This window comes from Oncorhynchus masou, chromosome 17 (genome assembly GCF_036934945.1).
Source record: "Oncorhynchus masou masou isolate Uvic2021 chromosome 17, UVic_Omas_1.1, whole genome shotgun sequence".
NCBI lineage: Eukaryota > Metazoa > Chordata > Actinopteri > Salmoniformes > Salmonidae > Oncorhynchus > Oncorhynchus masou.
Window position 1 is genome coordinate 28,029,828 of NC_088228.1, and position 22,243 is coordinate 28,052,070.

Below are 22,243 nucleotides of genomic sequence, written 5' to 3' on the forward strand. Positions count from 1 at the left end.
TGTGTAAAAAAAGAAGAAGAAGATACTTAATGCTTAAACCCTCATATAAAAGCAAACAATAATGGATAATAATGGAGATAATAATTGAGATGCAACCACTCTCAAATTCATAGACAAAGCTATGATGCAAGGACTGGCCATCCAGATCTCGAAATTATGATTTTAACAATGTTTTGAGGCTACAATGCCTTGCAAAAAACTTGACTTCTCCCACATTTGGTCGTGTTACAGCGTGAATTCAAAATTGATTAAATACATTTTTTTCTAACCCTCCTACACCCCAATAATGACAATTTTAACTAATGTTTTTAGAAAATGTTGCTCATTTATTGAAAATGAAATACAGAAATATGTCATTTACACGAGTATTGACACCCCTGATTCAACACTTTGTAGAAGCACCTTTGGCGCTGATTACAGCTGTGAGTCTTTCTGGGTAAGTCTCTAAGAGCTTTGCACACCTGGATTGTACAATATTTGCCTATTCATCTTTTTAAAATTGATCATTCCTAGACAGTCATTTTCAATTCTTGCCATAGATCTTCAAGCCGATTTAAGTCAAAACGGTAACTACGCCACTCAGGAACATTCAATGTCGTCTTGGTAAGCAACTGCAGGTGTCGATTTAGCCTTGTGTTTTAGGCTATTGTTCTGCTGAGTTCATCTCCCAGTGTCTGGTGGAAAGAAGACTGAAGCAGGTTTTCCTCTAGGATTTTGAATGTGCTTATAACTGTATTCTGTTTCTTTTTAGCAAAAAAAAACTCCCTAGTACTTGCCAATTACAAGCATAACCATAACATGATGTCGCCAGCACCATGCTTGAAAATATGAAGAGCTGTGCTCAGTGATGTGTTAGATTTGCCCCAAATATACCTCTTTGTATCAGGACAAAAAGTGTATTTCTTTGCCACATTTGTTGCAGTATTATTCAAGTGCCTTGTTGCAAACAGGATGCATGTTTTGGAATATTTTTTATTCTGTCATGACTTCTTTCTTTTCAATCTGTCATTTATGTGAGTATTGTGGAGTAACTACAATGTTGTCGATCCATCCTGTTTTCTCCTATCACAGCCATTAAACTCTACAACTATTTTAAAATCACCATTGGCTTAATGGTGAAATCCCTGAGCAGTTTCCTGCTCAGTTTACACAACTACCAATCAATGCCCTTCTTTGCAAGGCATTGAAAAACCTCCCTGGTCTTTGTGGTTGAATCTGTGCTTGAAAGTCATTACTAGATTGAGAGACCTTACAGATACTTGTATGTGTGGGGTACAGAGATGGGGTAGTCATTAAAAAATCATGTTAACCACTATTATTGAACACGGAATGATGGGATTTGTTAAGCACATTTGTACTCCTGAACTTATTTAGGCTTGCCATAACAAAGGGGTTGAATACTTATTGATTCAAGACATTTCATCTTTCCAATATTTTCTACAAACAGAATTCCTCTTTGACATGATGTGGTATTGTGTGTAGATCAGTGACACAAAATATAAGTTCAGGCTGTAACACAACAAAATGTGGAAAAAGTCAAGGGGTGTGAATACTTTCTGAAGGCACCGCATATATTGTTTGTTTACATTTACCTTGTTCACAAACATTGAGGTAAAAAAACTTACATTTTGGGTTCTGATGGGGTACGACAGTTGAAATAAGCTCATGAGGCATTTATAAATTATATTCTTCAAGAACCGATAGGTACATATCATTAATTTATAAGTCCAAAAATGTATGTAGCAACTGAAGATTGACCATTTAAACACTAAATGGTATTTACTAAATTGATGGTTTATATTTAGCATAATTCTTTACAGATTTGTCATTCTATATATATATATATTGTTTAATAATCTTATTTGATTATTTGATATATGTTACATGTGATAAGGTCACACAGAGGGCCAGAGATAATTACAGGCACCTGTGATAATCTGAAGTACCCAAAAAGGCCACTAGATGTCATGTGATAAAATTCCACAAAATCCTTGAAAGTTTCCAAAATTCTGTCAGTTTACTGGTAAACTTTGAAAGTTACCAGTAATATACCCTCCATTTGCAACCTTAGTGTGTCCACTCTAGCATTACTGTATACAAATAATTTCTTGCCTCCACACATTTTATTCTGCCATGATAAACGGTGCTGCCCCTCTTCACATAATAGTGCAGATAGGCCAGGCAGCACTGCGTTCTAACCTCCCTCCCAGCCTCCCATCCTCTCCCTCTCTGTCTGGAAGAAAAAGTTCACCTGTTCTGGGGAGATAAGCCAGAAGGAAAAAAAAATGGTAGCTACTTCAGATTCTAAACAGTTTTTTCTCTACTCCTGTCTGTTAGGAAAGTAAAGTTAAAGAGAATGTGAGAGTACAGACAGAGGAAAATTCAACCCGCAACGAGGGAGCAAAGTGAGGTTTAAGAGCATTATCTAGAGTCTAGACACTCAATAAACAGGGCAAAATGCTACTCTTGTCACCAATATGAATATGAATCCACCGCTAACATAAGGTGTTTTTATTGTGCATTGTAGCCCTATATTTGTCATTCTTAAAACACTACGTATATGGGTGTGTGTATGTACAACCCCTATATGGCATATGGAGTGAAATAACACCAAGCCAATAGCCATGTATTTATCGCAGAACGGGATAAGGCTCAATGAAGTGTTGCGCTCCTCCTTCCTTCTCCAGATTGTGCAGGACATGCAAAGGAGTCAAACACTGTCAAGCTTCAATAGGAAGCATCCAAATGCATTTCCATTCCCTCTCAACCCCATCTATCTGCGGTGTTGTCATGTATTCATAGAATCCTTCAGCCTGGACTTGTACACCAGAGGTTTAGAAGAATTGAGAATATCAATATCCCCAGTCCTCAGTCTCACTCTTATCCCTGGTCAAACCAAATGATTCAGCATTCAGCAGGCTCATTCCTGCTGCCTGCTGGCTAGCTAAACTCACGGTTTATTATCTGTGCATAGTCACTTTACCCCTACCTACATGTAAAAATGACTGACTAACCTATACATTCCGCACATTGATTCAGTACCCCCTGTATATACTGTAGCCTCATTGCTGTTCTTTTATTGTGTTTTTTATATTTATTTTTTACATTAGTTTATTTAGTAACTATTTTCTGAACTCTATTTTCTTAAAACTGTATTGTCGGTTAAGGGCTTGTGAGTAAGCATTTCACGGTAAGGTCTACTACGCCCGTTTGTATTCTGCGCATGTGACAAATCAAATTGGATTGGATACAGCGATAAATGTGATATGGTGTCCATCACAAACCAACAGGTGTCGACACTGACCCCAACATCACGATGACTCGTGTGGCGACCAGGAGCATATACGAGTGGCATGTTTATCATGGATGACACAAACTGGAACATAAAACACCACATCAGTCCGGGACCTGGCCCAGAACAGGACGGGGTGGAGAGACAAATGGCCAAGGAGCAAAGATTAGTGAGAGAGTGAGTGTCCACCATAAACCTATAGACTCACGTGATGGTGTCAATCATGTCCAGGCCCATCTCCACACAGCAGTGGGCGTGGTCAGTCTTGGGCTGGGTCAGACCTGACACACAGTAGTAACAGTCTCCCAGGATCTTTATACGCCTACAATGGTTCTCCTGTCAATCAGAGAGGGGGGGGTGGGGGGGGGCGTGGTGGTGGAGAGAGAGAGAGAGAGCTTTCTGATATTCAGAGCAATATTGAGACAGATAGACTGACACAGACAGTGTGGGGGGGAGGGGACTAGACACATAAAGTGCATTCATTTCTAAATGGTTAAACAGATGTGTATGAAAACACCCTCAAATAAAAAGGTGACATTCTGTACTGTGACCTCGTAAAAAAAAACATTCCATTTCAAATCCCAAATGCTGAAGTATAGAGCCAAATAAAAAAAGCTTTAGCTTCACTGTCCAAATATATACGTAGGGGAGTGTATTTACACATACATATCACATACGCTTTCCTATATTCAGAGCAGTATGTCAGACCTACGATGTTAGATTGCAGCGAGGGATTACTGACAAGAATGCCTTCTGCTTTCTACCTCGTATTCAAACCCTCTCTATCCAATATCCATTCGCCTGAACCATTCAGGGCACATAGTGTATTTTAACATCAAGAAACTCCGCACATCTGAAATAGGTCTTGTGCATTCATACATGCAGTAATGTGCAAATTCTCTATAACATAATACAGTACGTAACATCACTCTCCTTGCCCCAACCTGGGCTTGAACCAGGGACCCTCTGAACACATCAGCAACTGCCTCCCACGAAGCAGCGTTGCCTATCGCTCCACTAAAGTCACGACCCTTGCTAAGCAAGGGACACAACTCCTTCAAGCTACCAGAACGAGTGAAGTCACTGATTGAACCGCTACTAGCACACATCGCTAATTCGCTAGCCATTTCACACCAGTTACACACACATCCTGTAGGCTACCACAGGCTATAGCTGTACACACTAATGTGAACTTTGCAAGAGGTACTGTACAGTACAAATCCACATTTTTTTAAAGGAAAATGAGTGAGTGCAGAAGCATAACGGTCCCCACTCCATCATATCATCGGGTCAGTGTTGTAGAAGAGAGTAGATGTGTGGACCGGGGTTGTATAGCTGTCTAAGCCGCTTCCTGTGGATCGTGTGTACTACTGCCAGCCGAAATCCAAATCCAAGCCCACTGCTCTTTCAGCACTCTCTCTCTCTATCAAATAAACATACAAAACACAACACCAATAAATAAGCGTGAACGTCCACGACGTGGAGCAACGCTGCCTGGCGTGATGTGAAGCTCTGTTCTGGGATGAAAGGAGCTGTGGAATTTGTAACCCATCCTTAGGGATCAGTGAGCCACAGAGTTCACAGTGAGCTATGGGTTGGTGGGCTGAGCTGCTAGCGGGTGATAACATCACCCGGGCTCCCATTGTTACTTCATGGAAGAGATGTGATCGTGGGCTGAGCAAAGCATGTGAACTGAAAGACTTATAGCTACGCGGTGTGCGTAATAGATGCTCTATTTTAACGTGCAAATCCATCAGCGTTGAGAGAGCTTGTTAGCAGCATAAAATAGAGTTTCCTTCACATTACGTTACATACAGGCTACACTCGCGTTGTTATTGCTCAGTAGTACTGAGGGCATATTTCTTTCAAGTCCGACATATATTGATAAAGATATTGTCTTAAATTAAAAAATATGTGTTATAATAATTTGAAAGGAAATTATGTCTTTTGATATGAGCTTAAATGCCATGGTGAATGACAACAATATTAAAGGGGACAACTCTGGTTCGTCTTACACTGATAAAATGAACTGCTTTGTAAAACCAAAACTAGTGGCAACTGAGCGTCCACCAACGCGAAGGAGTCGAAACCTTAACTTTTCTGGAGTATTAAAACACATCATCCTGAGATGTTTTGAAACATTATATGGTGTGTGGTAACACCACTTAAAACCTCTACAGGATCGGTGGGTCCCCCGCGGGATGTAGGCTAATGTGATTAGCATGAGGTTGTAAGTAACAACACAATTTCCCAGGACACGGGCATATCTGATATTGCAGAAAGCTTAAATTCTTGTTAATCTAACTGCACTGTCCAATTTAAAGTAGCTATTACAGTGAAAAAAAGACCATGCTCTTGTTTGAGAAGAGTGCACAGTTATGAACTTGAAAATGTATTAATAAACCAATTAGGCACATTTGGGCAGTCGACACAACAGTTTGAACATAAATGGGTACATTTGGGTATGTCATTTTAGGCGAAAATTGAAAAAAAAAGGGCCGGATCCTTAAGAGGTTTAAATGAAGTGTTGTTCAACACCTTGCCAGGGAATCCTGTCTAGTGGAGAATTAGATCACTTGTTCTGGTGTATTGTCATGTTTAACATTGATTAACATTGATATGTATAGTGAATCCGGAAAGTATTCAGACCCCTTCACTTTTTCCACATTTTGTTACATCACAGCCTTTTTGAAAAATGGATTAAATTATTTCATATCTACAAACTAAACCCCATAATGACAAAGCAAAAACTGGTTTTAAGAAAAAAATACCTTATTTACATAAGTATTCAGGCCTTTTGCTATGAGACTCGAAACTGAGCTTAGATGCGATAATCCTTGAGATGTTTCTACAATGTGATTGGAGTCCACCTGTGGTAAATTCAACTGATTGGATATGATTTGGAAAGGCACACATCTGTCTATATAAAAGGTCCCTCAGTTGACAGTGCATGACAAACCAAACCATGAGGTCGAAGAAATTGTCCATAGAGTTCTGAGACAGGATTGTGTCGAGGCACAGATCTGGGGAAGGGTACCAAAATATTTCTGTAGCATTGAATGCCCCAAGAACACAATGGCCTCCATCATTCTTAAATGGAAGAAGTTTGAAATCTCCAAGACACTTCCTGGAGCTGGCCACCCGGCCAAACTGAGCAATCGGGGGCCAAGGGTCTTGGTCAGGGAGGTGACCAAGAACCCGATGGTCACTATGACAGAGCTCCAGAGTTCCTCTGTGGAAATGGGAGAAACTCTTTGAGAAACTCTGGGAGATGTATGTCTATCTCAGGTCTCTGCTCCCCACACTCTCCCCTTACCGTGTATCCTGATTGAGGACACTCTCATTTCTCTTTGATTCTGATGTGTCTTTCACAAAGCATCTATTTAATGAGGTTGATGGGGACAGATATTTTTGGAGCACCGCAAAAGCTCCAGAGTTCCTCTGTGGAGATGGGAGAACCATCCAGTAGGCCAACAAACTCTGCAGCACTCCACCAATCAGGCCTTTATGGTTGCCACTCCACAGTAAAAGGCACATGGCAGCCGGCTTGGAGTCTGCCTAAAAGCACCGAAAGAACACTCAGACCATGAGAAAGGTCTGATGAAACCAATATTTAACTATTTGGCCTCAATGCCAAGCGTCACGTCTGGAGGAAACCTGGCACCATCCCAACTGTGAAGCATGGTGGTAGCAGCATCATGCTGTGGGGATGTTTTTCAGTGGCATGGACTGGGTGACGAGTCAGGATCGAGGGAAAGATTAACAGAGCAAAGTACAGAGAGATCCTTGATGAAAACCTGCTCCAGAGTGCTCAGGACCTCAGACTGGGGCGAAGTTTCACCTTCCAACAGGACAACGACCTTAAGCACACAGCCAAGACAACGCAGGAGTGGCTTCGGGACAAGTTTCCTTGAGAGGGCCAGCCAATGCACGGACTTGAATCTGATAGCACAAATACATGGAAATGGAAATACAAGTTTTTTTGTTTTTTTATAAAGTTGAGAAAAAAAATCGTAAAACCTGTTTTCGCTTTGTCATTATGGGGTTTTGTGTGTAGATTGATGAGAAAAAACAAACAATTGAATCAATTTTAGAATAAGGCTGTAACATAACAAAATGTGGAAAAAGGGAATGGGTCTGAATACTTTCCGAATGCAATGTATATGATCATTTTCCAGTTTAACCCATGTTTGGCAGGCCTTGTTGAGCACAGTGCTCCATCTACCAGCGGTAACTAGAGGTTGTATAGCAAGCATTGCAGGATACTTAAGTTTCAAAAATAATTGAAATTACTTGCATTCCTTTTTTGTAAATATACAGCACCAGCAAAAGTCCAGACACACCTACTCATTAGAGGGTTTTTCTTTATTTTTTACTATTTTCTACATTGTAAAATAATAGTGAAGACATCAAACCTACAGCTGAAGTCGGAAGTTTACATACACTATGGTTGGAGTCATACTTGTTTTTCAACCACTCCACAAATTTCTTCTCCACAACAAACTATAGCTTTGGCAAGTCGGTTAGGACATCTACTTTGTGCATGATACAAGTATTTTTTCCAACAATTGTTTACAGACAGATTATTTCACTTATAATTCACTGTATCACAATTCCAGTGGGTCAGAAGTTTACATACACTAAGTTGACTGTGCCTTTAAACAGCTTGGAAAATTCCAGAAAATTCTGTCATGGCTTTAGAAGCTTCTGATAGGCTAATTGACATCATTTGAGTCAATTGGAGGTGTACCTGTGGATGTATTTTGAGGCCAACCTTCAAACTCAGTGCCTCTCTGATTGACATCATGGGGGGAAAAAAGAAATCAGCCAAGACCTAAAAAAAAAAATTGTAGACCTCCACAAGTCTGGCTCATCCTTGGGAGCAATTTCCAAACGCCTGAAGGTACCACGTTCATCTGTACAAACAATAGTACGCAAGTATAAACACAATGGGACCACAAAGCCATCATACCGCTCAGGAAGGAGACGCATTCTGTCTCCTAGAGATTAACGTACTTTGGTGCGGAAAATGCGAATCAATCCCAGAACAATGGCAAAGGACCTTGTAAAGATGCTGGAGGAAACAGGTACAAAAGTATCTATATCCACAGTAAAACGAGTCCTATATCGACACAACCTGAAAGGCCGCTCAGCAAGGAAGAAGCCACTGCTCCAAAACCACTATAAAAAAAGACAAACTACGGTTTGCAACTGCACATGGCGACTAAGATCGTACTTTTTGGAGAAATGTCCTCTGGTCTGATGAAACCAAAATAGAACTGTTTGGCAATAATGACCACTGTTATATTTGGAGGAAAAAGAGGGAGGCTTGCAAGCCGAAGAACACCATCCTAACTGTGATGCACAGGGGTGGCAGCATCATGTTGTGGGGGTGCTTTGTTGCAGGGGGGACTGGTGCACTTCAACTAAATACATGGTGACATGAGGATGGAAAATGATGTGGTTATATTGAAGCAACATCTCAAGACATCAGTCAGGAAGTTAAAGCTTGGTCGCAAATGGGTCTTCCAAATGGACAATGACCCCAAGCATACTTCCAAAGTTGTGGCAAAATGGCTTAAGGACAACAAAGTCAAGGTATTGGAGTGGCCATCACAAAGCCCTGACCTCAATCCTAAAGAAAATGTGTGAGCAGAACTAAAAAAAAGGCGTGTAGGAGCAAGGATGCCTACAAACCTAAATCAGTTACACCAGCTCTGTCAGGAGGAATGGGCCAGACCCAATTTATTGTGGGAAGCATGTGGAAGGCTACCCAAAATGTTTGACTCAAGTTAAACAATTTAAAGGCAATGCCACCAAATACTAATTGAGTGTATGTAAACTTCTGATCCACTGGGAATGTGATGAAAGAAATAAAAGCTGAAATAAATCATTCTCTCTACTATTATTCTGACATTTCACATTCTTTAAATAAAAAGTGGTAACTGACCTAAGACAGGTCATTTGAAATTTGAAATGTATTTGGCTAAGGTGTATGTAAACTTCGGACTTCAACTGTATGAAATAACACATATAGAATCATGTCGTAAGCAAAAAAGTCCCGCTTCCACTTGTCCCACTTTCACTCTCTCTGTCTCCTCCTGTATCTCATCTGTCAACAACCAAAAAAAGCATTTTAAAAAAGGTGTAATTCCAGAAAAAAATACTCTCCATAGGCCCTAATCATCCACCATAATTTCTATAAACCATTTCTATTTCTTAACAATTTGATTAAAAAAAAAAAAAAAAGTAAATTAATAAATACAACGGCAGCAAAATGTATGACCTAGCTATGTAAACATAAGCAATGAGATCGGTGACACGTAGCCTACTTTCTGATAAGACAGTGGTATTGATTGAACAATCGAACCACACGTAAAACAAATAAAAACTCACTCAAACGTACATCATCAACCCTCCAAAGCCCAAAGCTAATCTCAGCTAACTACTCCGACAGTCAGGTAGAATGAACACTGTAAAATCAAATAATAAAGAGTGAAACACATACTGAATGTTCTGAAACTTCAGAAGAGAGCTAGAGTATTGGGTTCTGTTTGAGGTCTCTAGCTATTTCACTAGCTCTTTATAGCTGTGTGAATGCACAAACAACAGAAGTTGTTATACATTTTCAGCAGGACTTGGGAGACTCCCCTTCACTTCCTTTGTGCCTTCAGGCTCCTACTCACACATAGCCATTTCAAATAGACAGATTAGGCAATTACACTGTGCCAAAGGAGCAAGCCACAGAGTTAAGCCACCTGCGTGAAGAACGTAGGCTACGTGCCAGCTGTTCACTAACAGGTTAGCCTCTGTCGACGTTCCAAATGGCACCCCGTTAACTTCATAGTGCATAACATAGAGAATATGCAGCCATTTGGGACTTAGCTTTGAAAAGAAAAGAAGAAAGAATTAATTTTCTTTAAGTGTATCACTCCCAAGGTGCTACTGTATCTGCTAGCACTGGTTTAACAGGGGGGAGACATCGTCTTACTGTACAACAGGAGAGGAGAGTACTGTACTACTAGACCAAGCCACCTACAAGAACATATCCATTAATATGATTCCTGAGTGTTCCTATCTCCTGGAAAGACAGATCACATATAGCTCCAAAATGAACACCCTCTGTTAAAAGGAGAGGTGCAACTAGGCTCCCTGCTAGTGAGAATTAATGAACGTACTCCACTACATAAACAACCAAACTCTATCTTTTTAATATAAACAAATGTGAGCAAGCAGGGATGAAACTAGGGTGAAACCATGGTGAAACGTCCATGGTGTGGGTTAACACAGTGAGCCTATAACAGATGGTGGGGTTGTACACTAGAGTCTGGCTACAGTGAGGCTATAATAAGTAGATAGAGTCTGGAGTTGTGGATACGTGAGGGAGAGGAAAGCCCAGGTGCTTAGAAAGCCTCCTCTCCTCTCAGTCCTCTCTCTGTGCTGTGCTGCGTCTCTTCTCCTGTCCCTGTGTTAGTTCATCTGATCTGCCCAGTGAGCTAGGGCTTAGGAGGCTGATTCAGACCCAAGCCATGCAGGATTACCCTGGCCCTGTCACGTTACCATACCACCCATGCGCAAACTGTATTGCCATGATTAGAGAGAGAGAGAGAGAGAGAGAGAGAGAGAGAGAGAGAGAGAGAGAGAGGGAGAGGGAGAGGGAGAGGGAGAGGGAGAGGGAGAGGGAGAGGGAGAGAGAGAGAGAGAGAGAGAGAGAGAGAGAGAGAGAGATTATATTAAGCAAAACAGACAGCACCATTGTCTTTTTCTTTTTTTTAAATGTACAGATAGCCAGGGGGCACACTTCACTTCAGACATCATTTACAAATGATGCATTTGTGTTTAGTGAGTCTGCCAGATCAGAAGGAGTAGGGATGACCAGGTGTTCCCTTGATAAGTGCATGAATTGGACCATTTTCCTGTCATGCAAACCATTCAAAGTGTAACTAGTACTTTTGGGTGTCAGGGAAAATGTATGGAGTAAAAAAGTACATTATTTTGTTGAGGAATGGAGCGAAGTAAAAGTTGTCAAAAAAATATAAATACTAAAGTAAAGTACAAATACCCCCAAAAAACTACTTGAGTAGTGCTTTAAAGCATTTTTACTTAAGTACTTTACACTACTGCCTAAACGTTGTGTTCCGTCCGTCTTCAAGGTGACAGGGTGTAGTAGAGAAGGTCATCCAGAAGAGATGGCCTGACCATGGCTCTAGCACATCAATATTGTGTTATGTTAAGGTCTGTCATTGTATCAAATCAAAACAAATTGTATTTGTCACATGCTTTGTTAACAATGGATATAGACTAAAAGTGAAACGCTTACTTACAGGCCCTTTCCAGCAATCCAGCAATTCAGAGAAGAAAAAAAGATAAAAAAGAATAACACAAGGAATAAATACACAATGAGTAACAATAACTTGGGGTACCAGTACTGTGTTGATGTGCAGGGGTTTGAGGTAACTGAGGCAGATAGTCGTAATAGTTGTGCGCTGCCACGCAGTCTTGGGAGAACAGGGATTACAAGAGGGGACTAAGCACGCACCTCTGAGGCCCCCCCCCCCATGTTGAGGGTCAACGTGGTGGATATGTTGCTGCCGACCCTCACCACATGGGGTGGCCTATCAGGAAGTGCAGTATCCAGTTGCAGAGGGAGGTGTTAAATCCCAGGGTCCTTCGTTTAGTGATGAGCTTGAAGGACACTATGGTGATGAACGCTGAGCTGTAGTCAATAAACAGCATTCTCACATAGGCGTTCTTTTGTCCAGGTGGGAAAGGGCAGTGTGGGGTGCAATAGAGATTGCGTCCTCTGTTGATCTGTTGGGGTGGGATGTGAATAGGAGTGAGTCCAGGGTGTCTGGTATGATGGTGCTGATGTGAGCCATGACCAGTCTTTCAAAGCATTTCATGGCTACAGATGTGTGCTCGGTGGCGATATTCATTTAGACAGGTTGCCTTAGCATTCTTGGGCACAAGGACTATGGTATCAACTAAAACATACGTCAGTCCCTTCCCAAAAGACGTTATGGGACATGGGATTTCTGTACTCAGCTGTGTCCATTGGCTTCTTTGACACTCATTTACACAATGATGATGATCTCTGTGTGTGTGTGTGTGTGTGTGTGTGTGTGTGTGTGTGTGTGTGTGTGTGTGTGTGTGTGTGTGTGTGTGTGTGTGTGTGTGTGTGTGTGTGTGTGTGTGTGTCAAAGAAACAGGACATAAGAAGAAATATCAAAGAGTCCGATTACAAATGGAAGCCCACAAATGAGTGGAGGGAACAGAGGGAAAGGAACATGAAATATAACAGGGGCATGAAATATGCAGTTCAGGGAAGCAGGCTGTTGTGTGTCAATTAAACAGACCAGAAACAAGGAGCTGGTCTAAGAGCTGAGATGCAAAGTGGCGTTGAGAGGAGACTGGAAGAGAGAAAGAAGAGAGAAGGGGATAAGAAAGCTCTGTGTAAACTCTACCATGGAAACTGAAAAATCACACACACACACACACACACACACACACACACACACACAGAGCGAGAGTCATTAAAAGTTATTGCATAATAATGCTGTATAAATCAGCAGAGTATCTCCCTCTGCACAGAGACTATTGATTCCGGTGCTTGGTAGACAGGGAAAACCGAGAGAAACATTGTTTAAACAGTTCTAGAGGAAGAGAGGGATGAGTGGAATGTGTTTCTTCATCACGTACCAATTGTCTTAGGGACAGAAGTTATTCCTATAACCACGCGACCTGATCAGGAAAAGACCCTAGTTATGGGCTATGATAGGGAGTTTGTCCTGATCAGGTCACATGATTAAGGAAAAACAAAAAGGCCCTATGGGTTACGAATGTGTTATGATGTCCTCATTTAGGTTAGATGCCCTTTAAATAGGTACACTATGCAGAAAACGCTCCACCATTTCCTGGTTGCTAAAATTGTAATAGTTTGCCTAATTTCAGTTTATGTGATAAAACAAGCACGTATAGTTTAGAGAATCATTGTACCATCTAAAAAAATATATTATATTTTCAGCTGTTTGAAGCTGGTGTACAAAACCGAATGTAAAAGATTAAACTTAAGAACGGGAAGCATAGAGATAGGGCACATAGAACAGATCTACCACTTCTTAGACTTGTTTTCAATGAGAAAGCAAGAGACAGATCTATAACTGACATTACTCTGTACATTTGGTCGGGTCGTCCCAAAAAGTTACACATTGCAGCTTTAAATAAAAGGGATAACCCATAGTTTAAGATAGAAGGGGTTAACCAAATCAACAGTAATGTTATTTTTATCCCTTTAATTTTGACACAATCACAGAGCAACATCAATACACCCTAAGGCGCAGGGAGGAGAGTGATGGAGAGGCTGTGAGAGAAGCCAGCGTGAAACAGTCTGCACAGTTTACAAAGAAACAGACTGAAAGGGAAGTGGGATCAAGCTCGTTTTTTACATGCCTAAAGTCAAATGTGATACCAAGTCATTGCTCATTTACATTGTGCATGTCTTAGAGAGAGAGAGATGGGGGGGGGGGAGAAAGAAGCATGAGCAGTGGGTGAGAGGAGAGGAGAGGAGAGAAAGATATGAGTGGGAGAGAAAGAGAGGAGGAGTCAGTTTGAGGGAGGATAATTGGAGAGAGCGCTGTGTTCTTGGCCCACTTCCCCGGTGGAGAGACAAGTCCAACAGTTGGACAGGTGGTGTGGGGATGGTGTTGTCGACCGGCAGGACTGACGAGCTGAGACTCTGCCCGGTGGACATGTGGCTTCGCCCGCTCCTCGTCTTTGACAGGGAGAGACTCTGTGTGTGTGTGTGTGTGTGTGTGTGTGTGTGTGTGTGTGTGTGTGTGTGTGTGTGTGTGTGTGTGTGTGTGTGTGTGTGTGTGTGTGTGTGTGTGTGTGTGTGTGTGTGTGTGTTTGTGTGTGTCTCAACTTGTGTGCTTCTGTGTGTGTGTGCTTGTGCGTGTGAGTGTGTGCAGCCTGTTGTGGCCAGGCAGAATGAATCACTTGCGGTGCCACTTATCACAGTGACTGGGTCTATGGGTCAGGACACAGGGTGAACCTCTGGTGAGGGAGTTAAAGTCTGGGGACAGTTGTCACTGTGATCTGTGGGGACACTGCCACTGGGGCGATAGGAGTGTGAAAATGTGACAGTTGTGACACAATACACATCAAGCTTATGGGAGATGGCTTAAAGCTTAATGTGAGATGTGGTTCTTGCATGTCAGCATCTACTATATACTGTATATAATCTCTCTTTCTCTCTCTCAGTTACTCTGACTTGTGAGGCATTAGGTTGTAGGACTGTATCTGTGCCAACAGGCTGGCCAGGACCTTCTTATATGAATAATGTAGGCCAAGGGCATTGAAGGCATGGTAATATATACAATTGGGAATAATCCCAAAATTACCAATGTCACAACAGTTTCTAGAAATTCCATCTGAAAATTACACTGTACCACCATGACCGGCCTTCATCACCTTTAGTCAAACTGCAGTTGTCTGGTTTTGTGTTTAATTGCATGTAAACAAAGAGACTGAAAATAGCCGGGCCGATTTGGCCAAGAAAATGTTCTATGAAAGCAGAAAAGGGTTGGTTGTAATCCCGTGGATTAAGGGATTGCACAGGCACATGTGCACAGTGTATATAATTGGGGCCAGATTACATGTAGTTAAGAGAGGTGGGAGGATGATCTGCTGGGTGTGTGTGGTTGGGGTTGGAGAGCTAGGGGTGAGGGGTCTGACAACTCTAACTCCAACACAACACATATGTTTCAGCCTAATATCAAGGTCCCTGTAGAAGGGGAGGGGTAGGGTGAGGCTACTACAGCAATCATGCCTGTTGAGAGGTGAATATACATTATATGAACTATTTACACTTTCTCTTGTGATAACAATGGTAACTGCAACAGCAAAAACCGGCCAAAAATAGTACTAAAGTACGAAATGTTAATTTTTTTTTTGTCCAAAGCAAGACAAAAGTTGCATGGACTTTCGCGGCACCAACATAGCAAGAGAGTTGCTAAGAATGAAACACTATATATTGACCGAAGGAGCGTTCACATCTGTTTCCATTGACACCGAATGTAAATATTGGGATGGATACAACTCGGCTAGTCCGCTTAACCCCTCCCCTCCATTCAGATCATTCAAAACGATCACAGACAAGACATCTGGAATGGATTAAGAGTCCCGTCACCTCTGCCGCAGACGAGAGCGCGTGTGATCGCACCAAACATATGTGGCCCTGATGCCACCAATGACATTCTGGAAAGCTGGAATAAAACAGCTGTGAGAGAGCCAGTCAACCGTGTCTCACCTCCTGACATGAAGATGCACACGATCCATATCGCTACGGGTCAAAACCAGACCCAAAGCCTAGACAGACCAGGGAGCAAAAGGACAGTCCTCTGGTCAAAGACAAACTGAAAACATTGGGCAATTGTAGGTCAAAAGGGGATCAAAATTGCCTGTGACAAATGAACAGATAACAATTTTCTCAATGATGCACCAGCAATGAATGTATCAAAGCAAACAATGACCAAAGTGTATGGCTTGGTATTCGTACTTCAACAACAAGCACCAGGGTAGCATGTAGATGAGGGTCAAATATGCCACAGTATAACAACTATACAGCCGATTGCCCATGCTAGCATGTCTAGGAGCCAGCCTTTAGAATAGGGTGAGCAAGAGGAAAAGTAGACCTACGGTAAGTGTCACCAGTAGAAGCTCAAAGTGAGAACAGGAAAGATAACAGACTTACCGTGGCCAGCTCATCAAACTTCCCAAAGAGCTCATTGAGAAGTTTGACCAGCTCCTGGGCTGTGCACTGAGACGCCAGGCTGGTAAACCCCACAATGTCAGCAAACAGGATGCTGGAAGAGAGTGAGAGAGAGAGTTGGGGTTGAGGAGAGACAGAAATAATACATTCCAAGATGACAGGTACAGCATAAGCTTCCTGGTATAACAGTGTCGCAGACCAGAGACGTTAGATCGCGCCGACAAGGGATAGAGATGAGCATCGCATGCTAGGTCAGATTGTTGAGGTGAGCATTGTCTCTTGTGATAATCTGCTTAGATTGAGATTGAACGGTGACAGCCAATGAGATGATCCATGTTCTGTTCCATTGCCTGACAGGCAGTGAAATCAAGCAGGACTCAGAATAGCAACATGGATTGTTCTTCCCCTAGATCATTCTCATAGGGATCCACGCAGAGCCATGCCCTGTTAGGAGTTAGACAGACAACATACACCTCCCTAAGTAGTTAGTATCTGTTTTACCATTATGAATGCACTTTATGTATCCAGTCCCGCCCATTTGAAGTCTATTAAATGTAGTTAAAAGTGTAGTATTTGGTTCCATATTCCTAGCCCTAATGACTACATCAAGCTACAAAATTGTTGGATGCATTTGCAGCTTGTTTTGGTTGTGTTTCGGATTATGTTTGGATTATATTTTTTCAACAAAAAAAAACCTGTATTAGAAAATCTCTTTCTCTGAGCAATTGTATTAGTATAAAATAATATAATTATAACATTTTTTACCATACAGTATAGCTCAGTATAGGGCTGACCTATATGGTCAAAATATCGTATGACAAAATATTTCAATTTTTTTACAACATGACGGTATTGTAGGTTTTTTAATAAGTTCTAAATTTGCTTTACGAGTTGTGCATGACCCTAGGGTGGCAACACAACATGAGTGATTGCAATTTACACACTGCTACGCAGGGCTGCACACTGTGTGCAAAAGATCTAGGCCTTATTTTATACCAAATATTACAATTGCAATGGCACTTCGACTGAGCCTGCAACGCTGCCGGCTTCATACCTAAGTGGAATCATGTATGCCATAAGGCAACACATTATTTTTGAGTTTGCAATTTCACACAAAAGAATGGAGAAGCGTGCATTTGTTTACTGTATGACTGATGTCGAGACTTGACACATGTAAAAGATGAAATACCTCCCAAATTAAATGTTCAACTGTTAAGGTTTATATTTTGTAAAACGATTATTTAAAAGTGGAACATGAATTGCATCATTGAGGTCACAAGTGCCCCAAAGTTGATCGATTCACGCCGTTCCCTTGTAAGTCACCCTCTGAGTTTTGTCGGCAACACATGACAACAGAGAACCCTCCAAGCGAGTTGGTAGGGGCGAGGCGGGGGTTCGGGATTCATTCAGTGAGCAATCGGCATATGATCTAGTGGTCGAGCAACAACAACTGCGCTCCTTGAGTGATAAGGGGCTTAGTGAGACAGCGGGAGAGAGATGAGTCAAGTAGTAAACTACAAAAACAGAGTGGTGTATCACATTTAACCAACCAAACACTGAAATACAATTATAGAAGGTAATTGTGCATATAAACCGCTATACAATAAACTAGGGTATATTTTATTTTTTATTTTTTAGACCTACCATATGTTTTTCTCATTTTTATCAAGGGTGCCAATAATATATCCCAGACCAGCCATATTCCCTCCAGCCCTGACCCCAATAAACAAATCATCCTATTAGAGCCATTACTGTGAGCAGATGTTATTAGCCCAGTGTTGAGTAATATCCTCCCCCAGCGCCCCAGCCCCAGGTCTCATGGGGCATTTAAACCCTGGACCGAGCCTCTCAGACAGCGCTGTCTCCCAGTCTGTGTTGCGCCTGCAAGACCGCATTGCCAGGCCAGGCGGACATACTGTATTTGAACTCGCCATGTAATCCTCCATCATCTCATCCAGCCAGATCTCATCACATTCCAGGGGACTTCTCTGCCATCTCCCTATTATACTAATGTGTGGTGGGGCTGAGTACTGCCGTGATGCAAAAAAAAAACCTGCCAAAACACATTTATGTTCTATTCAGTGTATAATGGACCAATAAACATTGTATTGTATCGTAATGTAGCCTAGCCTTTCTGAAGCAGCCAGGCGAGCCTTGTGCTCGTGATTGGAATGTAATCATGTTGTGTGTGAAAAGGCTTGCAAAGCAACTCGGAGGGGTTCAAGGCTAGAGGTGTGTGTGTGTGTGTGTGTGTGTGTGTGTGTGTGTGTGTGTGTGTGTGTGTGTGTGTGTGTGTGTGTGTGTGTGTGTGTGTGTGTGTGTGTGTGTGTGTGTGAGGAGCAGTTGTTGACGTCAAGGCTCTTGTAGAGACTGGTGGCAGTGGTAAAGAGCCTGCTTGATGAGATGGCATGTGGGTCACAGTGATAAAAGCCACCCTGAGCAGAGGGTCAATTACTTCCTGGATGGATAATTCTGCTGATTCTCTGTGTGAGAGGACAGGGAGGCCGGCAGTGTTGTGACACACACACACACACACACACACACACACACCATCAACAAGTGTAAAGTCCCCAGAGGGCCGTGCTCTAGGAGATCTAGACCTGTCAAGCCAGACCAGAATGTGTCAGGTGGGATTCAGGAGATGGCAGTGAGGCAACCTGCCTGCCTGTCTGTCTGGGTTACGCAACAATAGCAGACTGTCAGTAGGATTGGGCATGTTGCCAGTAATGTGGGACGATGTAGTGTGTGTGTGTGTGTGTGTGTGTGTGTGTGTGTGTGTGTGTGTGTGTGTGTGTGTGTGTGTGTGTGTGTGTGTGTGTGTGTGTGTGTGTGTGTGTGTGTGTGTGTGTGTGTGTGTGTGTGTGTGTGTGTGTGTTGCCCGTTGGTTTGAAGGCTGCAGGAAGTGGTGGATTTAAAAAAATTGCCTCAGGTCTTACAGTGCCTTCAGAAAGTATTCACACCCCTTGACTTCTTCCACACTGTGTTGTGTTACCGCCCGAATTTGAAATGTATTAAATTGTGATATTTTCGGTCACTAAACTACACACAATACCCCATATCGTCAAAGTGGAATAATGTTGTTAGAAATGTCTACTGACGAATGAAAAATGAAAAGCTGAAATGCCTTGAGTCAGTAAGTATTCAACCCCTTTGCTCTGGCACTTTCAGAGCTGGGCAGGAAAAAGAAATGAAAGAAAGACTACACATTTCTGGAGTAAAAACACAGGTGCTGCCGATCATACTGCCACTGTCGTTGAGGCAGAGGACATGGACTGTATATGTAACCCATGTATCTGATGTGGTCTTGCGAATAGTATGGCATGACAGAATCAGATACACACAGTTTTCTGTTTCACTGCTACTGCATTGTTAGTACACAAACGAGCTAAAGCCTCTGCTGCATTGCTTTTCTAATTCTCTTCCCATCTATGTTTCCCTCTCTTCCTTTCCCAGTATAATTCTGAACACACCATTGCATATTACCTTCCTCGTTTACCCCTCTTTCCTTCTCAGTGCAACACAGACACAGCTTAATGTGATGTAAATTGAGAGAGGAATACAATCGAAAGCATCTATTAACTTATCTCGTTTGCAAAGAAGATTCCCTCATCAAGGAGCATTATACTCTATGGCTGGCATTTCATGTGCGGTCATGCTCTGTAACAGACTATGGCTTTTCTGAGCTTAACTTTGGCAATGTTTCATATTTGTCTTATTTATAGACATGTTTATTAGTACGGCATAATATTTAAGTGTTTATAAACTACCAGCACCGTATCATAATGATCCAAAGCTACCATAATCATTTCATTTCAAATCCAGTCGCGGAAGAATAATAACAAAGTATTGACTAAATTACTGTACCACTGTTTACTTTTCAATTTCAGCCGACCTTAATCATATTATTCACCCCTTGCAATAGGCTTGGATCTCTTTCAGTAGATCATCAGTGGGCACTAACTGCATGTGAACAAGGCCTAAAGCCCTTTGGTGCAGTGAGAGGCACATAGCAATCAGCAGCACTCCACTGAGATGCGTCCATATTTAACCACACACACACACGCACACACACACACACGCACACACATGTACACACACAGCCTTACGCTAAACAGTTTAGTGTCCATTGCATTTAATCTCCTGTAGAGGCTTAATCCCGAGGCTAAGCAAACTTCCCACCTCACGCGTCAACACCCCTCTGACAACATGAAGGAAATAAGTACACAAAGTGAAAAGGGGGAGACATAAAGAAAATGAGGAAGAGGAGGAGAGTAGAGGGAGGATAGAGGAAGAAAGAGACAGAGAGCATGGAGTGGGGGAGAGGAAGACAAGAGGGGTTGATAATCAAGTGAAGAGTAGCAACAGGAGGGTGGGAGAGAGAGAGAGAGAGAGAGAGAGAGAGAGAGAGAGAGAGAGAGAGAGACAGAGAGCGAGAGAGAGAGCGAGAGAGCGAGAGAGAGAGAGCGAGAGAGAGACATGTAACACTGTACATAGCCATAATAGGACATTTGAAATGTCTCTATTCCTTTGAAACTTTCGTGAGTGTAATGTTTACTGTTCATTTTTGATTATGTATTTCACTTTCATTTATGATCTATTTCACTTGTTTTAGCAATGTAAATATATGTTTACCATGCCAATAAAGCCTTTTTGAATTCAATTGCAAAGAAAGAGGGAGGGACGGAGGCATGGAGAGATGAAAGTGGAGAGAGAAAGGGAGGAAAGGAGTGAGGGAAGGAGGCATGGAGAGAGGAAAGTGGAGAGAGAAAGGGAGGAAAGGAGTGAGGGAAGGAGGCATGGAGAGAGGAAGGTGGAGAGAGAGAGAGGGAGGAAAGGAGTGAGAGAAGGAGGCATGGAGAGAGGAAAGTGGAGAGAGAGAGAGAGAGAGAGGGAGGAAAGGAGTGAGGGAAGGAGCCAAAAAAGCTCTTTGGAAGTGGAAGAGTTACTGACGAAGAAGCACTCAGTCAACCCACTGAATAAATTGCTGGTCCCCCTCCAGCGAAACCAGTGTGTTGGTCGGTAACACTCTGTGCAAGCTAATGCCATCTGGCAAACACTGACACCAACCACTGACTGAGACACAATGCCCCTCTGTCAGCTCACAAGAAGCTTTGCTCAATGCCAATTTAACCATTACAACAGCAAACCCAAGCGTCAAATCTGGAGGAAACCTGGCACCATCCCTCCGGTGTGTTCCATAACGGTGAAGCATGTTGGTGCCATTGTCATGTTGTGGGGATGTTTTTCAGCAGCAGGCACTGGGGGACTAGTCAGGATAGAGGGAAAAGTGAACGGAGCAAAGTACAGAGAGAGATCTGAAAACCTGGGCCAGAGAATTCAGGACCTCAGACTGCGGCAAAAGGTTCACCTTCCAACAGGACAACGACCTTAAGCACACAGCCAAGACAACACAGGAGGGGCTTCAGGACAAGTCTGCAAATGTCTTTAAGTGGCCAAGCCAGAGCCCGGACTTGAACCGGTTCAAACATCTCTGGAGAGACCGAATAATAGCTGTGCAGCGACGCTCCCCATCCAACCTGACAGAGCTTAAGAGGATCTGCAGAGAAGAATGTGAGAAACTCCCCAAATACAAGTGGGCCAAGCTTGCTACGTTATACCCAAGAAGACTCAAGGCTGTAATCGCTTCCAATGGTGCTTCAACAAAGTACTGGGTAAAGGGTCTGAATACATATATATATATACATAAATACATACACAATCTAAAAAACAGTTTTTACTTTGTCATAATGGGGTATTGTGTGTAGATTGATGAGAATATTTTTTTTTAATCCATTTTAGAATAAGTATGTAATTTTACAAAATGTGGAAAAGGTCAAGGGGTCTGGAAACTTTCCGAATGCACTGTATCTGGTACATTTCAGCTGCAGAGCAAGATTATCTTTGCAAGCCCCCAAACTCTCTCTCGGCACATGACATTCCGTTGCTAATTTAAATTGAAAAGTATAAATTATGTCAATTGAAATAATGTTACTGGTTACCTTAATCACATTTTCAAGTAATATGCCAAACGTTAGTTACAGTTGAAGTCGGAAGTTTACTTACACCTTTGCCAAATACATTTAAACTCAGTTTTTCACAATTCCTGACATTTTATCCTAGTCAAACTTCCCTGTCTTAGGTCAATTAGGATCACCACTTTATTTTAAGAATGTGAAATGTCA

The 22,243-nt window shown here is 42.2% G+C and overlaps 1 protein-coding gene across 1 annotated transcript in view; it reads right to left on the reverse strand.

Annotated features, from left to right (window-relative positions):
• LOC135558795 (adenylate cyclase type 1-like) overlaps window positions 1-22,243 on the reverse strand; it is a 60,412-nt gene that overhangs the window by 27,888 nt on the left and 10,281 nt on the right. Inside the window, 2 exon segments of the mRNA XM_064992930.1 lie at window positions 3,501-3,628; window positions 16,044-16,155. Coding sequence (XP_064849002.1) covers window positions 3,501-3,628; window positions 16,044-16,155 — 240 coding nt within the window.